Source organism: Gopherus evgoodei, chromosome 7 (assembly GCF_007399415.2).
Source record: "Gopherus evgoodei ecotype Sinaloan lineage chromosome 7, rGopEvg1_v1.p, whole genome shotgun sequence".
Taxonomy (NCBI): domain Eukaryota; kingdom Metazoa; phylum Chordata; order Testudines; family Testudinidae; genus Gopherus; species Gopherus evgoodei.
The window spans coordinates 31960841-31977286 of NC_044328.1; the positions used below are offsets into that span (position 1 = coordinate 31960841).

General features: G+C 38.9%; 1 protein-coding gene across 8 annotated transcripts in view; it reads right to left on the minus strand.

The window, feature by feature from the left end:
* Nucleotides 1–16446, minus strand: part of CPEB3 (cytoplasmic polyadenylation element binding protein 3) — a 180652-nt gene that overhangs the window by 91873 nt on the left and 72333 nt on the right. For all 8 annotated transcript variants that reach the window (XM_030571296.1, XM_030571292.1, XM_030571299.1 and 5 more), the window contains one exon: nucleotides 8120–8176. In XM_030571296.1, the coding sequence (XP_030427156.1) occupies nucleotides 8120–8176 (57 nt within the window). The remainder of the gene's footprint in view (nucleotides 1–8119; nucleotides 8177–16446) is intronic.

The window sequence follows — 16446 nt, forward strand, 5'->3', positions numbered from 1 at the left end:
CTGGGCACCCAACTACTCCACCCCAGAGAACTGCCCAAGCAACAGAAAGCTGGCATTCAATAAGTTTTAAAGTGCAGTGTGGCCTTGTCCGTCCCTCTCCTCTCACCCCAACCGGTGCTTCCTTCCTTCCCCACCCCTCCCAGGCTACCTTGGCAGTTATCCCCCTATTTGTGTGATGAATTAATAAAGAATGCATGAATGTGAAGCAACAATGATTTTATTGCCTCTGCAAGCGGTGATCGAAGGGGGGAGGGGAGGGTGGTTAGCTTACAGGAAAGCAGAGTGAACTGGGGGGGTGGAGGAGGGAGCAAATTTCATCAAGGAGAAGCAAACAGAATTTTCACACCACAGCCTGGTCAGCCATGAAACTGGTTTTCAAAGCTCTCTCTGATGCGCTCGACATCCTCCTGTACTCTGCTAACTGCTCTGGTGTCTGGCTGCACGTAATCAGCGGCCAGGTGATTTGCCTCAACCTCCCACCCCACCATAAACATCTCCCCCTTACTTACAGATATTGTGGAGCGCACAACAAGCAGCAACAACAATGGGAATATTGGTTTCGCTGAGGTCTATCTGAGTCAGTAAACTGCACCAGTGTACTTTTAAACATCCAAAGGCACATTCTACCACCATTCTGCATTTGTTCAGCCTATAGTTGAACAGCTCCTGATTACTGTCGAGGCTGCCTGTGTACGGCTTCATGAGCCATGGCATTAAGGGGTAGGCTGGGTCCCAAGGATAACCATATGCATTTCAACATCCCCATTGGTTATTTTCTGGTCTGGGAAGAAAGACCATTGATGCAGCTTTTGAAACAGACCAGAGTTCCTGAAGATGTGAGCTTCATGTACCTTTCCCGGCCATCCCACGCTGATGTTGGTGAAACATCCCTTGTGATCCACCAGTGCTTGCAGCAGCATTGAAAAGTACCCCTTTCGGTTTATGTACTCACTGCCTTGGTGCTCTGGTGCCAAGATAGGGATATTGGTTCCGTCTATCACCCCACCACAGTTAGGGAATCCCACTGCAGCAAAGCCATCCACTATGACCTGCACATTTCCCAGAGTCACTACTCTGGATATCAGCAGCTCTTTGATTGCGTTGGCTACTTAGATCATAGCTCGCCCCACAGTAGATTGGCCCAGTCCAAACTGATGCCCAAGTGACCAGTAGCCATCTGGTGTTGCAAGCTTCCACCGGATTATCACCACTCGCTTGTGAACTGTCAGGGAAACTCTCATCTTGGTATTCTTGCGCTTCAGGGCAGGGGAAAGCAAGTCACAACGTTCCATGAAAGTGCCCTTAATGCACGCAAAAGTTTCGCAGCCACTGGGAATTGTCCCAGACATGCAACACTATGCGGTCCCACCAGTCTGTGCTTGTTTCCTGGCCCCAGAATCAGCGTGAACCGGCCCCATTAACACCATGATGTCCACATTGCCAGAGCCCGTACTTTGAAAAATGTCTGTGCCCATGTCCTCACTCTCGTCACCGCGCTGCCGTTGTCTTCTTGCCAGGTTTTGCTTTTGCAGGATCTGGTTCTGCATATAATTGCAGGATAACGCACGTGGTGTTTACAGTGCTCATAATTGCAGCAATGAGCTGAATGGGCTCCATGCTTGCTGCGCTATGGCGCCTGCGCTGAAAAAAGGCGCAAAACGATTGTCTGCCATTGCTCTGACAGAGGGCGGGGTGACTTGGCTTACAGGGAATTAAAATCAACCAAAGGGTGGGTTTGCATCAAAGAGAAACACACACAACTGTCATACAGAATGGCCCCCTCAAGGACTGAACTTAAAACTCTGGGTTTAGCAGGCTTATGCTCAAACCACTGAGCTATCCCTCCCCCCACTACTCAGGGAAGGAGGGAGGAGCAATTGAATACAAACAAATACAAAACAAATCTAGTCTCTTTCTTGTTTTGATCCACACCATCTCCCTTTTATACATCTTAGGCTGGCAGCAGATAGTGCAGTACGACTGCTAGCCATCCTCGTCTCCTGGCTGCTTGCCAGAAGACAGTGCAGTACGACTGCAGGCAGGACTGAATCTCCAGGAAACAAAACTTAAGAAGAGAATGACCTGGAGTCACTCCCATGTATGTCCAGGTGCCCCTAACAGACCTCACCAAGGTCTGCCAGGAGCACCTATGTCTGCCCAGGCACCTTGACCAGCCTCACCAAGGTCACCTAAAAGAACAAGAGACAATGACAACCTCTACCAGTCATAATGCACTGTCTGCTGCCAAAAGGCAATGAGCTGCTGCTGTGTAACAATGCACTGCCACGTCTGCCAGCATCCAGGAGACGTACGGTGATGGTAAGCTGAGTAGGCTCCATGCTTGCCGTGGGGTATAGCATCTGCACAGGTAACCCAGCAAATAAAGCTCGAAACAAATGTCTGCCGTGGCTTTTATGGGGGGTGGCGCTGATGACATGTACCCAGAACCACCCGCAACAATGTTTTTGACCCATCAGGCATTGGGAGCTCAACCCAGAATTCCAATGGGTGGTGGAGACTGCGGGAACTGTGGGATAGCTACCACAGTGCAACGCTCCAGAAGTCGACACTAGCCTCAGTACTGTGGACGCATTCCACTGTGTTAATGGTCTTAATGGTCTTGGAGTGGGGACACACACAATCGACTGTATAAAATCAATTTCTAAAAAAATCGACTTCTATAAATTCAACCTAATTTCGTAGTGTAGACCTACCCTCAAGTTCTCTTTTCCAGACTAAACAAACCCAGTTTTTTCAATCTTCCCTCATAAATCATGTTTTCTAGACCTTTAATAATTTTTGTTGCTCTTCTCTGAACTTTCTCCAATTTGTCCACATGGTTCCTGAAATGTATCATCCAGAACTGGACACAATACTCCAGCTGAGGCCTAATCAGCGCAGAGTAGAGCGGAAGAATTACTTCTCGTGACTTGCTTACAACACTCCTGCTAATACATCCCAGAATTATGTTGGGTTTTGTTTTTGTTTTTGTTTTTTGCAACAGTGTTACACTGTTGACTCATTCAGCTTGTAGTCCACTATGACCCCTAGCTCCCTTTCCATTGTACTCCTTCTAGGTAGTGATTTCCCATTTTGTATGTGTGCAACTGATTGTTCCCTCTTAAGTGGAGTACTTTGCATTTGTCCTTATTGAATTTAATCCTATTTACTTCAGACCATTTCTCCAGTTTGTCCAGATCATTTTGAATTATAATCCTATCCTCTAAAGCACTTGCAAACACTCCCATCTTGGTATCATCCACAAATTTTATAAGTGTACCCTCTGCGCCATTACCTAAAGTATTGATGAAGATCTTCAACAGAATCTTACCCAGAACTGATCCCTGTGGGACCCCACTCATTATGCCCTTCCAGCATAACTGTGAACCACTGATGATTACTCTCCAGGAACAGTTTTCCAACCAGTTACGTGTTCACCTTATAATAGCTCCATCTAGGTTGCATTTTCCTAGTTGGTTTATGAAAAGGTCATGCAAGACAGTATCAAAAGCTTTACTAAAGTCAAGATATACCATGTCTACCACTTCCCCCCATCCACAAGGTTTGTTACCCTGTCAAAGAAAGCTATCAGGTTTGTTCTGGTCAAATCCAGGCTGACTGTTACTTATCACCTTATTATCTTCTAGATGTTTGCAAACTGATTGCTTAATTATGTGCTCCATTATCTTTCCAGGTACAGAAGTTAAGCTGACTGGTCTGTAATTCCCCGGGTTGTCCTTATTTCCCTTTTTATAGACTGTCACTAAATTTGCCCCCTTTCCAATCTTCTGGAATCTCTCCTGTCTTCCATGACTTTTCAAAGATAATTGCTAATGACTCAGATATCTCCTCAGTCAGCTCCTTGAGTATTCTAGGATGCATTTTTATCAGGCCCTGGTGATTTGAAGATGTTTAAGTAATTTTTAACTTATTCTTTTCCTATTTTAGCCTCTGATGCTACCTCATTTTCACTGGCATTCACTATGTTAGATATCCAATCACTACCAGCCTTCTTGGTGACAACCAAAACAAAAGAAGTCATTAAGCAGCTCTGCCATTTCCAGTTTTCTGTTATTGTTTTTCCCCTTCATTGAGTAAGAGGCCAACCCCGTCCTTGGCCTTCCTCTTGCTTCTAATGTATTTGTAGAAATGATAAATGTATCCTGAAGATACATATGCAGCCCTTCCTTTTGCTCACACACATTGGAGGGTGAAAAACAGATCTTCTCATATAATCTGCCAGACACCTCAAAGTAATCCATATAGGTCCTCATACCACAAATATACTTTTCCAAGCAGGCCCAACCACAGCCTAGATTTAGTATAGGTGTATCTAAAGCACTGACTGCTCTTGGAGTGTATGCAAATAATTTCTATTGGTTATCGCCAGCTCAAGGGGAACAGAGGGAAGGTGGCATGAGCAACTTTTTCCCCCTTTTTGTCCTTTAATAGTGTTAGACAGAATCCTGTGGGTGAGGGTGAGTGGTTTGTCAAAGGAGATTTAGAGCTTTTGCATTTCAGGAACTGTGTTGTTGGTAGATTAAAAGGTGTGTGTGTTAACAGGGCATATCAGGGCACCGCTGAAACAGGGCAGAGTTCAATCTGCCATGGACAACCTTGCCTGTGTATTTCCTGGTATTCAGAAGATTTAGTTTTGCTCAACTCAACGTTCTGCAAGAGGATGATATAACCACCAAGAAACCTTAACTCTGCATTAATGTGACTTTTACCACTGAATTTCTTAGTTTGTTGAACAGAAGAGATATATTATTGGCAGGAAGTAGTAAGTCATTTAGCAATTTTATTTATTCCCCTAAATTTGCATACAGTCAAATCAGACATCCCCAGGTCATCGTGTGCAACTTGCTCTCCAGCAAACTTCTGCAGTCTCATGATCCAGGAACAAACCAGAATCCACACAGATTCCCTGGCAGAGCACAGTTCTTTTTCTCTCAGTGGTCAAGGTAACGGCACTGTCCAAACCTAAGCACTGTCTCTCTTTGGACACAGCATAGGAATCTGCCCCAGAATCAGGAAGTAGCCACGCCTCCACCTCTCGAGCTAGTAAGATACAGATTTTTCTCCAGCTGCTAATCCAAATGTCAACCTTTAAACAGATGTCATAATGCAACCTTACCTATAGCTGCGCTGCCACGCTACTATAATAGATATGCTGAATGCCACTAAGAGCAAAAATAAGAAAAGCATTCATAATTATTTAACTCATTTAGCTTTAAGCTAACTCCCCTTCTATCTCAGTGACTTATTACTGTTCCTGAACACCCACACACACTCTCCGTCCCCCCAATAGAACATTTGTTGACTCCAACCACTGATAGCTAATCTTCAACTAAGGTCAGGTCCACACTCTCTCTCTTTGCTGGCATAATTATGTTGGTCAGGGGCAAGAAGAGGTATGACCCCTAACTGACACAGTATTCCTATACTGGTAAAGCACTCCGAGTGTGGACATGACCTAAGATGCTAGTGACAGTATGATCTCCTTCAAAATCCTGCTCAAGTATAGTCCTGGCCATTTTAAGCTGCTTTGATAAGGAATATTTATAGCCTTACTCCATCCCACAAAGGAACTGTATTACCCGCTTATTACCTCAAAGTGGTCATTATTTTCCCAATCTATCCATGAGCACTTTCAGATTTGACTGTCTGGATAAACATTATAAATAGAAGGTACTGGGTGAGTTTTTTGACTTAAGGAGCCACAATGAGATTGCACATAAATTATGTTTACATTTGATAAGCATAATGGATTTAAGAAACTGTCAATTCTCCAATTACCTCTAGAGACAGTTCAACTGAAATCTCCATTGGGTAGTTCTCTGATTCAAAGTGTGATTATTTTGGCAGGGTATAGGGATGTTTCTGCTTGGACTATTTATTCATGGTACACCTTAAAGCAGTAGGATAGTCTGTCATATGTGACTAAACACATAGAAATAAATAGAGTTCTATATTTGTCAGGAATGCTTAGATTAGATATCTGCAGTTAACAGTAAAACAAACACATTAAATAGACTTAACAGCAAATCACACAAGAAATTTCAAAATTAAAGAAAACAAAAAACAAGTTTTATGCTTATATTTACCTCAGTACAGAGGGCTTACAAAGGCCCAACCAACCATTTACACCCCAATCTAGTCCTTAACGTGGGACTTAAACACAGTTTGGGGATCTTCTGCAAGCTTTAGACTTTGTGGTGTATTTAATCCAAAGAAACAAGACTCAGGTGAAGGAAATACACCTCTTCACTTATTTTGCAAAAAGTTATGTATACGTTTTATAAATATTTCCAAGTCTTTGTTTATGAAAGTTTGAATGTACTGCTAAATTTTCAACAATTACACAATTTACATAATACAAATGTGTATGATAATCACTCTACTTAGTATGCTTAGACCATTCAACTAGATTATATATCCTGCTCACATATGTTTAAACTGGGCTTGAAAGGGTCCATTATCATCATTAGTAAAATCAATAAGACATAACACATACTGTAGAACACCAACTCTCAAAGGGATTCAGTATGAGGTAAGTAGTACTATACTTGTATTTCCCTTCTACTTAAAAAAAAGACAGCATTTTTTTTCTGAAGAAAAAAAAAAGTTACCTGTTTCTATGGATATTTATAAAAGTAGAATATGTTCAACTACTTAGAAAGGAAGAGTTCGCATAAAAAGCTCAATGATATTTATTGCTGTTCCATTTGGGAACTAACGTTTATACAGAACACTCACTTCAGAAACCGCTATTTTACAGGAATTTATCCTGTATTCATATTTATAAAAATTAAATATTCATTAAAATTAATATTTGCACTGTCACAATTATAATGCTATCACACAGAAGACTGCAATCAGTGCATTGAAATGTTTAAGTTAAAAATAATTAACACACATGCTCCCCAAGACCAGTATTCATGTCAAAGCACAGCAGCAGGTTTTTCAGATTGTTTCCTCCCCTCTACACATTTGAGCAGCTCTCAATAATGGTTTTAGTCATATTCACCTCAAAATATAACTATTTCCATGTGTATATAAGTGTCACAAGGGCTTCACCTTGGACTATAAGAAGCTTGGAAAAGTTTGTTGTACGTTTCCATACACAATGGCCCTTTGTTCCAGGTTGCAGATATGTGATAAAGCAGAACTCTGTATTTTCCCTAACAGGATCCATGTTGTTTTACCTCTTCAGTGCATGTTTAAGAATAACCACAAGCAATTACTGTAATTATTTCCCTGTGATCAGATGGCTGAGTAAGCATTGACATGCTCGGTTCTGCAATATACTTTGGTGGCTCCTAGCACCTTCCACTACTGTTTGTGATAGAAGGTATCATGTTGTCCTTAGAACCCAAACAGCTTTCATATCAGATTTTAATAGTTTTTTCTGAAGTTTCCACCTATAGATTTAACATTAATATTTCACCCATTCACTACAAAAATGTATCATCTTAACCTTTTTATTTTCTAAACCAAACCAAAGCACTAATTCTCAAATGAAGACTAACTAGGTCCATCCCATTACTCAGGATCTGAATGTCAAAACATTCAGTACAGCCTTATTTAAGTGGACGTGTTTTTTTTAAGTCGGAAAATATATGTTTTCATTCTCTCTGAACCTTAATTGAAGAAATTTTGAAGCAATTTGATGGGGATGCCACTCCCAAATAAAACAACATCTTGCGTCAGAGACCAAGAATAGAAAAATTTTCAACAAGATTTGAACACATGAAAACAGGAGGCTATAATGGAAACAGTTCTACAACCTTAACTGTATTAGATAGACATTACCAGGTGCCCAATAAAGTACACACAGCAGATTAAAAGAAGTGTTCTATTATCAACCATACTAAGAAAATTTGTATTAACTGAGTGATTATAATGTAATATCCACAAATTTAAGTTTCTATTGATTCAACAGTAAGTTATGATTTAATACACCCCACGTTTTATTTTACCTCTCCTCTCTACAAATATTATATTTTATATATATATATATATATATATAAACACATACACATATGTAAAGTATAAGACCATATTGTAAAAAAATATTACTCATGTCAAAAATTTGTTATAGAGACAAACTACTTACTGTTAAGAGCCATAATATTATCTGTTCCTGGATGATGGAAGTTTATTCCCATACGCCCTACAAAGTAAACAGAGGTTATTTATTAATATCACACACACAAAAAGGCTAAAATTCAGTATCTTATTTTGAAACTGAATGAATTCCAAAGTTAAATACTGCCATTGCAACAGGTCATGTTATTTGTAATTTCAGTCTGCCAGAATCAACATCTAGGTGAACATAGATTTAAAATATAGAATACATAAAACGGAAGTATAAAAAGTTAAAATACCATAGATCAAGCAACAAAGCAACTGGAAGACTAAAGCAGACAGCAATAATGATTTTCTAAGAACTCTTTCAATTTGCCTTATGATTTATACAAGAGACAAAACTTCATTACTCAAGCTTCAGAGGTGTAGCTGTGTTAGTCTGGATCTGTAAAAGCAGCAAAGAATCCTGTGGCACCTTATAGACTAACAGACGTTTTGGAGCATGAGCTTTTGTGGGTGAATACCCACTTCGTCAGATGTATGCAGTGGAAATTTCCAGGTGCAGGTATATATATGCAAGCAAGCTAGAGATAACGAGGTTAGTTCAATCAGGGAGGATGAGGCCCTGTTCTAGCAGTTGAGGTGTGAAAACCAAAGGAGGAGAAACTGGTTTTGTAGTTGGCAAGCCATTCACGGTCTTTGTTTAATTTACACCATCAACTCAGGTTTAAACAAAGACTGTGAATGGCTTGTCTCTAGCGTGCTTGCATATATATACATATACACACACACACACACACACACACACACACACACATATACATATATATATATACACACACACCCCTCTACCTCTGGAAATTTCCACTACATGCATCTGACGAAGTGGGTATTCACTCACGAAAGCTCATGCTCCAAAACATCTGTTAGTCTATAAGGTGCCACAGGGTTCTTTGCTGCTATTACTCAAGCTTGTACTTACACTTAACTGGAACTGCATCTTTTAGGTTAGCCTTCAAAGTAAGTAGCATAAGTGACCAAATCATTTTAGAACCCCCACAAAATTGCAATGCCAACAAGGAGTTCACAGTGTTTTTCATGATAGTTTTCACAAAATACTGAGTTGTTCTCTGGATATTCCAATCACTAGAGATTGCAAGGAAGAATCAAAGTAGTGATACTTCGTCCTCAGAGAGAGGGTCCAGAAAAAGTCAGCCTTGACTTCAAAGAGCAAGAAATAGAAGTTAGCTCTAGTTCTGTTAAGATTAATCTTCATCTTCACTTAGAGATTATCTGATTAATGAAATATTAAAACATGCCCTAGGGAAATAACAGTGAAAATTTTTATTATAGGACTTTCTGAACCAAAAATCCCAGACAACCGAAAGCTATTATGTGAGCTTTTCCCATGCTACGTGGAAGAGAAAAAATCAGGAATAGCAGTGTAATTACATCCACTTATAATCAACTTCACTAATGGAATCTTGGCCATTTAAGAGTATTGTGGTTCAGTCCATGCTCGGATATTGCCCTTAGAATTGTGATTAAGTCAGGAAGAGCTAGGTAAAAGGCTAATATTTATTGCCTGGTGGGTGGGGGAAACCTGATAGATTAAGATTTGAAACGGAGAGCTCAAGACCTACTCTGCTAAAGGAACAGTATAGCCAACAAGTTTCTTTATTATAGGTGTCCCTTCCCACTCCTACCCAACGATTCTCAAAATAAAATTAAAACCTCACTCTGTTTTTAGAAAGTGTACCCTGAAAGAAGAATGGAGGACAATCTGTCTGTTTCTCCTTCTCCTTTACTAAGCACTTAAGAAAAAAAACCCAAATTTTTCATAATCAATCATGTAAATTAATTTGGAAAAAGCTACAGTAAATAAAGCTATGTAACACCACAATAGTATAAAGAAAGAAGTGGCACTTCACTTTTTTTTTTTGTAGGGAGTGGCAACACAGAATTTTCACTTTATTTTCCAAATTCCTGAATCAAAAGTTCTTAGAAGCTCTCCATTAAACTACTTCAGACTCTCCAATTGAAGACAATCTGCTAAAGTTCATAGTGTATTCTTATGTTAACCGATGCTGCAGAAACACTGACACAGCCATTATTGTAGTTGGTGTAAGAATATGAAAAATATTTCTGTATTCTTGTCAAAGTTTTACAGTACCCTTTAAGTACATTAATTAGTACAAGGTTACAAATGTTACATACATACCAATCTCTGCCAAATAATACAAGAATTATAGTTATTAGTACTGCAAACCTATTTAATTTTTACAATTATGGTTTCAGTTGAAAAAACTGATAATGTTATAAAGAAACTAGGAATTCCAATGCTGATCCAGGAGGTTTGGGTTTTCTCTCCCCTACACTTCCATTTTTTCTTTGCCAAAGCTGAAATTCTGCTGTTTAACCAGCTACAAAAATAGAATCAAGTGAGAGACATCTGGTTATTTTTTTCAGGCAGTCACTATACCAGGTGCTGCTTGCATGATATTTTGTCACCTGCCCTTGGCCTGCTATTTTTAAAGTTTTCTTTTCAGCTATCTTTCAAAAGTAGCAAAAATGTAGGTTGTACAAGCAAGGAGATATATATGCATTTACTGAGCTAAGTGAAGTAGGAAAATTCTCATCATGCCATTGAAGCTCCCCACACAAAAAATAATTTAATTGCCTTAACAAGCAGCAATAGTGGAAAATTCACTCTTGTATTAATATCATATTAAATATGGGTGCTCTAATAAGAATCTATCCCACACAGCTTTGAAAAGACTCAAATAGTGAGTGTACATTGTATTGCATTAACTGCGGAATATATTAGTATACTCAGTGTAAAAATAATAGGCCAAAAGCAGATGATGAAATGTCACATAAGCATTTCATCATCAACAAAATTTTAATTTTTACTATGTACTTAAGTTTATCTTATGCCAAAGTTTTCTGTATAAATCTGCCATCTGAAACCAGGAATATGTTGCAAGGAGAAGATTGTGTTAAAAAGTAGGTATGACTGATTTGGAAAGTCATCACTTTTGGAGATCAAGTATTATACTTGCACTCCTAAAGAACTATACCACATACGCAGTTATAGTGTCATCACTATGGAATATCAAAACAGCCAAAACAGTTCCTCTTATTAATTAACTTTAAATGCAACACAAATGCAGCAAGAGAAGTCTGGAACAAAAGATGCTAGGTATTGAAAATTAGGCATGGACACTTGCGTCTCGTTCATATCACAAAAAAAAGTCTTCTGAAAACTGTTTAATCAATATTTGTATTCAAGCCACACCTGTCATTTTTAGTTTGCTAGTCTTAGTTTCACACTTATCTGCAGAGTTTCAATTATGTGCTTTCCTAGTACATCTGTAATTGGTATATTTAAGCTGCAAAAATTGTAATCTGTCTCCATAACAAAAAGCTTATTGTCAATCTCTGAATCTTTCCCATGCCATGTGACATTGCTTAGGGCACAAAAACGGCTGCTCCCATCTCTCTCTCTCTCTCACACACACACACACACACAGACACAGACACAGACACACACACTACTCTGGGCTGCTCTCTGCAAGTTCTCTGTGTTATGTCTCATAAGTTTTCCCTTTCTAAAGACTGTGGATTCTTTCAGCAGGCCCTTTTTACATGTTCCTCCAGCTGCCCAACAGGATTCCTTCCATGACAGACACTCTGGCATCATTCCTGACATCACAGATATTTCCATATTCTTTTCTGGATAACTATGTAGACAAGGAGTTGAACTCTGATGAATCTTGGCATTTGTTATAAATTTATTCCATGTAATATTGGTACTTCTCTGAGGCATTTGCCTTTGAATGCATTTAGACATCGGTCTATACCTGGGGTAGGCAACCTATGGCACATGTTCCGAAGGTGGTATGCGAGCTGATTTTCAGAAGCACTCACACAGGGTAACCAGATTCCCGATTTTATAGGGACAGTCCCAATATTGGGGGCTTTTTTCTTATATAAGCCCCTATTACCCCCACCCCCATCCTGATTTTTCACACTTGCTGTCTGGTCACCCCTACACTCACACTACCCTGGTCCTGGCCACCGGTCCGGGCGATTCTGCATTTTAATTTAAGTTTAAAAGAAGCTTCTTAAACATCTTAATAGCCTTATTTATTTTACATACAACAATAGTTTAGTTGTATATTATAGACTTACAGAAAGACCTTCTAAAAAACATTAAAAGGATTACTGGCACGTGAAATCTTAAATTAGAATGAATAAATGAAGACTCGGCACACCACTTCTGAAAGGTTGCCAACCCCTGGTCTATCCCATTTGTGTTTTTCCAGCTTTCACATCCAAATGTTCACTTGGAAATAACATTTGAGTTGAAGATTTATAGTTTGGTCTTTAGTTGTAGATTTTCAATGAACAAATCTTTTTAAGCTGACGAATGCAGCTATCACCAATTCCTAAATATTATTTCTTCTGGATAACTCTACTAGCTTGCACTGGCAAGGTATGTGAATTGACTCACCTCTTCTATTTCTTTGCCTTCTAACAATACTTGAGTTCGGGTTTGCTGGGTTTCTCATTAGATTTGTTTTTTCACAACTAATTATTAACCCAATTTTTCTTGCAATGCTGGTCTTTTGGTCTGCTTGCATGTTGGTTGAGCTGTCAATTAGAAGAGATGTCAGCAAAATCTTAATCTTCTAGTGTACTGTTACTAAACCATGCAATGTCTGCATAGTATCCATCTACACTTTTTCTCATAATGAAGTCAATGAGAAACAGGAGAGGTGAGCGAAAGCATCCTTTTTGACACCAGTATCTATATTCAACTATTCACTCAAGTCTGCATGTACTTTTAGCATGCATGCTGTACTTGCTATAAAGGTCTTGATATTTTTGTTGGCATGCCAGGACACTTCCTGATGAATTGTGACTGACACCGTCAAATACTTTTATCTAAAACATTTATGATGAATTGTTTCTGTCATTTAATGCTCTTTGATGATTATTCTTAGGGTGAAAATCTGGTCAACACATGATTTTCTAGGTAAAAATTTAGCCTTCTCCTCTCTTAGCTTTGCCTCAACTACTTGTTTTTTTCTGCTTAAGATACACTCCCTTCAGTGACAGGCAAAGCCTTCTGCAGTAACACCTCACCAGTTATTGCAGTTGCTTGTGTGATCTTTCTTTGGTATTTGACTACAGTATAATGATATTTTTCCAGAGGCTTTCTCCTAGTCTCATGCTTTGCTGAAAAGTTCAGTGATTTTATCAATGGTTTCCTCTTCACATGCTTTCAACACTTCTCTAGTGACTTGGTCTACAGCTTTCCCAGATTTTAAAACTTTCACTGAATCTTTCACTTCTTTGGGTACGTCTTCACTATCCGCCGTATCGGTGGGTAGCAATCGATTGCTCGGGGAATCGATATATCGTGTCTCATCTAGACGCGATATATCGATCCCCGAACGTGCTTATATCGATTCCACAACTCCACCAACCCGAACAGAGTTGTGGAATCTACAGGGGGAGCCGCGGACATCGATCCCACGCCGTGAGGACAGTGAGTAATTCGATCTTAGATATTTTGACTTCAGCTATGTTATTCACGTAGCTGAAGTTGCGTATCTAAGATCGATTTTCCCCCGTAGTGTAGACCAGCCCTACGTTTGTGATATGATGTTACAATGCCTAATTCTGGCTATTTAAATTCTTTGACAAATTTAACAGTTTCTTGTGGAGTTAGAGTGCTTGCCCATCAGTCTCTGCTCTTTTTCTGTTAGAGTGCTTCCTTGTTTATTCTTAACATAGAACCATAGCATATCAGGGTTGGAAGGGAGGTCATCTAGTCCAACTCCCTGCTCAAAGCAGGACCTAACCCCCAACTAACATGGCCCCCCTCAAGCTAGTGTAAACTTGCCATTTAGAACCTTGTTGAGTTGGTAAAGTGTTTTATCACCACCTCTTTCAGTAGGCACTCCAGCTTCTTTGACATTGTTGTCTATGTATTTCCTCTTATCTCTTCTTATGCTACTTTACATGACCTTATCCTTTATTTCATACAGATTTTTGCTGATGCTTTTTTCTGGAGGTGTTTGAGTAACTAATGTTTGCTTGAACTTGTTTCCTTTATTTCACAGAGTTCAACGTACCTGCACTTATTCAGACTTGATGTTTGCTTGTGTGGGAAAAACTACAGTTATTGGCATCTATAGTACTGTCAGGCAAAAAGCACCATGACACATTAATGTTGACTTTTTGTGATGGATCAAAGTCTTGTACCATCTGAAATCTGTTTTTCAGTTCAATTTGAAATTGCTACTGTATGTCCTGTCTAGTCAGCTTTTGCTGTCAGTTTTCTTGGTTCTTTTGGTGATTTTGTTTTTCTTAAGTTTGATCTGCAATCCTGACACACAAAATTGTGGTCACTTCTAACATCAGCTCCTTTGTATGCTCTGACACCCACAGGGCAGATCTAAATTTCCTTCCAGCACACTGTTGAGTCAATCTGGTTCCCAGTTACTCCCTCTAAGGAATTCCATTTTACTGTCAATTAGGATCCTTGATACTAAGCACAGTTCTATCTTTCACCATTCTGATTTTGGCAACTAAAGCCATGCTTGCCCATTGCTTTCTCCTCTCTCATTACCCCCACCCATGGCATTGAAGTCCCTCATTACTAAACAGATGTCATGCTCGAGAAAATTGTCAGAGTTTGAAGGCAAATATAGAACTGACTTTTTAATCTCATCATCGTAGTTATTTATTGGTGCAAATATTGTTTGCAGTGTTATTGTAGTCATGATGGTCCCAGGATATGAGAGAGACAAGGTGGTTGAGGTAATATATTTTTATAGGATCAATTTCTGAGTGGTATGTAGTGGTCAGAGGGTTACAGACGGTGAGTCCTCTGTGGATGTTTTGTTTCTTGCATTTGCTCAGGAAGTAGATCTCACTATTAAGTTTGGCTTCCTTCTTAATGTTGTGGAGTTTCCATTTCAGTATAATATTGCCATTTTCATTTATTGTGTTTGAAACATAGCTTTGAGAGATCAGTTGTTAATTAGGTCCCAGTGTATAAGTCATAATTAAAGCTACTCCTTCAGAGTAACAACCATTTTGAATCCTTGAATATATTAAGACTATTTTCATTTTTAAACTGCTTTTTTTCAGCTTCTGGAATCAACAGCTGCATATTCCAAGGATTTGGAGATTATATTCATCCATTTCTTCCATCACCTGCATGTTAGAGCCATTGGTCTAATGTTCCAGAAATCTACTTTTATAGTTTGTTTGATCTTTAGTAAAGAAAAACTTCTCAGAGTCTTGGCTTCCTGGTAGCTTTCACCAAGACTCTCAATTCCTATTAAGCAAGAGTACATCACTTTGGCATGATGTTGGCTGGAATGGCTATCTTGCTTTATTTCTGTATTTTAACTTTAAAAAAAAAATGAGCACAGGTTGTTGGCCTATCACCCAACCCGCAATCTTGAGGAAGAAGGGACTGGTTTTGTCTGATACCTACCCTTTGACTTGCCAGACTAGCTTATCCTAACAGGAGTAAGAACCCCGGCCAGCATAGCTCTCAGAGTAATTGTTGATACTAGCTACAAATTATAAGAGGACACAATAGTCACACTAGTTATAAATTAAGACTGGCAGCAGGCTATCTCGTCAGTTTCAACATCACATTTGGATAGTACTGTACAATGGATCTGCACACCTTAAGAGCTGTAAAAAGTCAAATTTCTTACATTCATAAAATGCAGCCTCATATGCATCAATTCATTTTGTTCAAGAAAGTTAGTATGTAATATTATACTATGTATTCAATTAATGTTGTAATACATTACATTCAGAAGGAATGGATAAAAATGATGGTGGCTAAAATTTGATTTCATGACCAATGCTAAAATTTATTTTGAAAGCTTTAACATTCATATTACATAATAGTGATTAATATAGTTGCCAATACTATAAAAGAGTCCTAAATATGTTTGCATTTGTACACCTTCTTAGGACAGTGTTAAAGAAGAAAATTTTTTGGTAAAGAAACCTGTGTACCACCTGTTCTTCCTGGTTAAAACTAGGAATTTTTTAGTTTACAATTGCCTAAACAAGAATATATTTTTATTTTTCCCATCCTAATGAGAGTTGCTTCTTATTTACTTGGAGTCCACACAATTTGAAATCAGAAGCCATGTCCCTTAGTAGTAGTGCTCTGCAAAGCCATATTTAAAACTTTGATTTGATTTCCAATCCCAAATCAACTGCTCACCAGAGAAGCAATGATTGGGAGTAATATAGAAGTGGTACTCAGCCATGGAGAGTGCCTTTATCCTTTTAGCAGGATGAAATTGA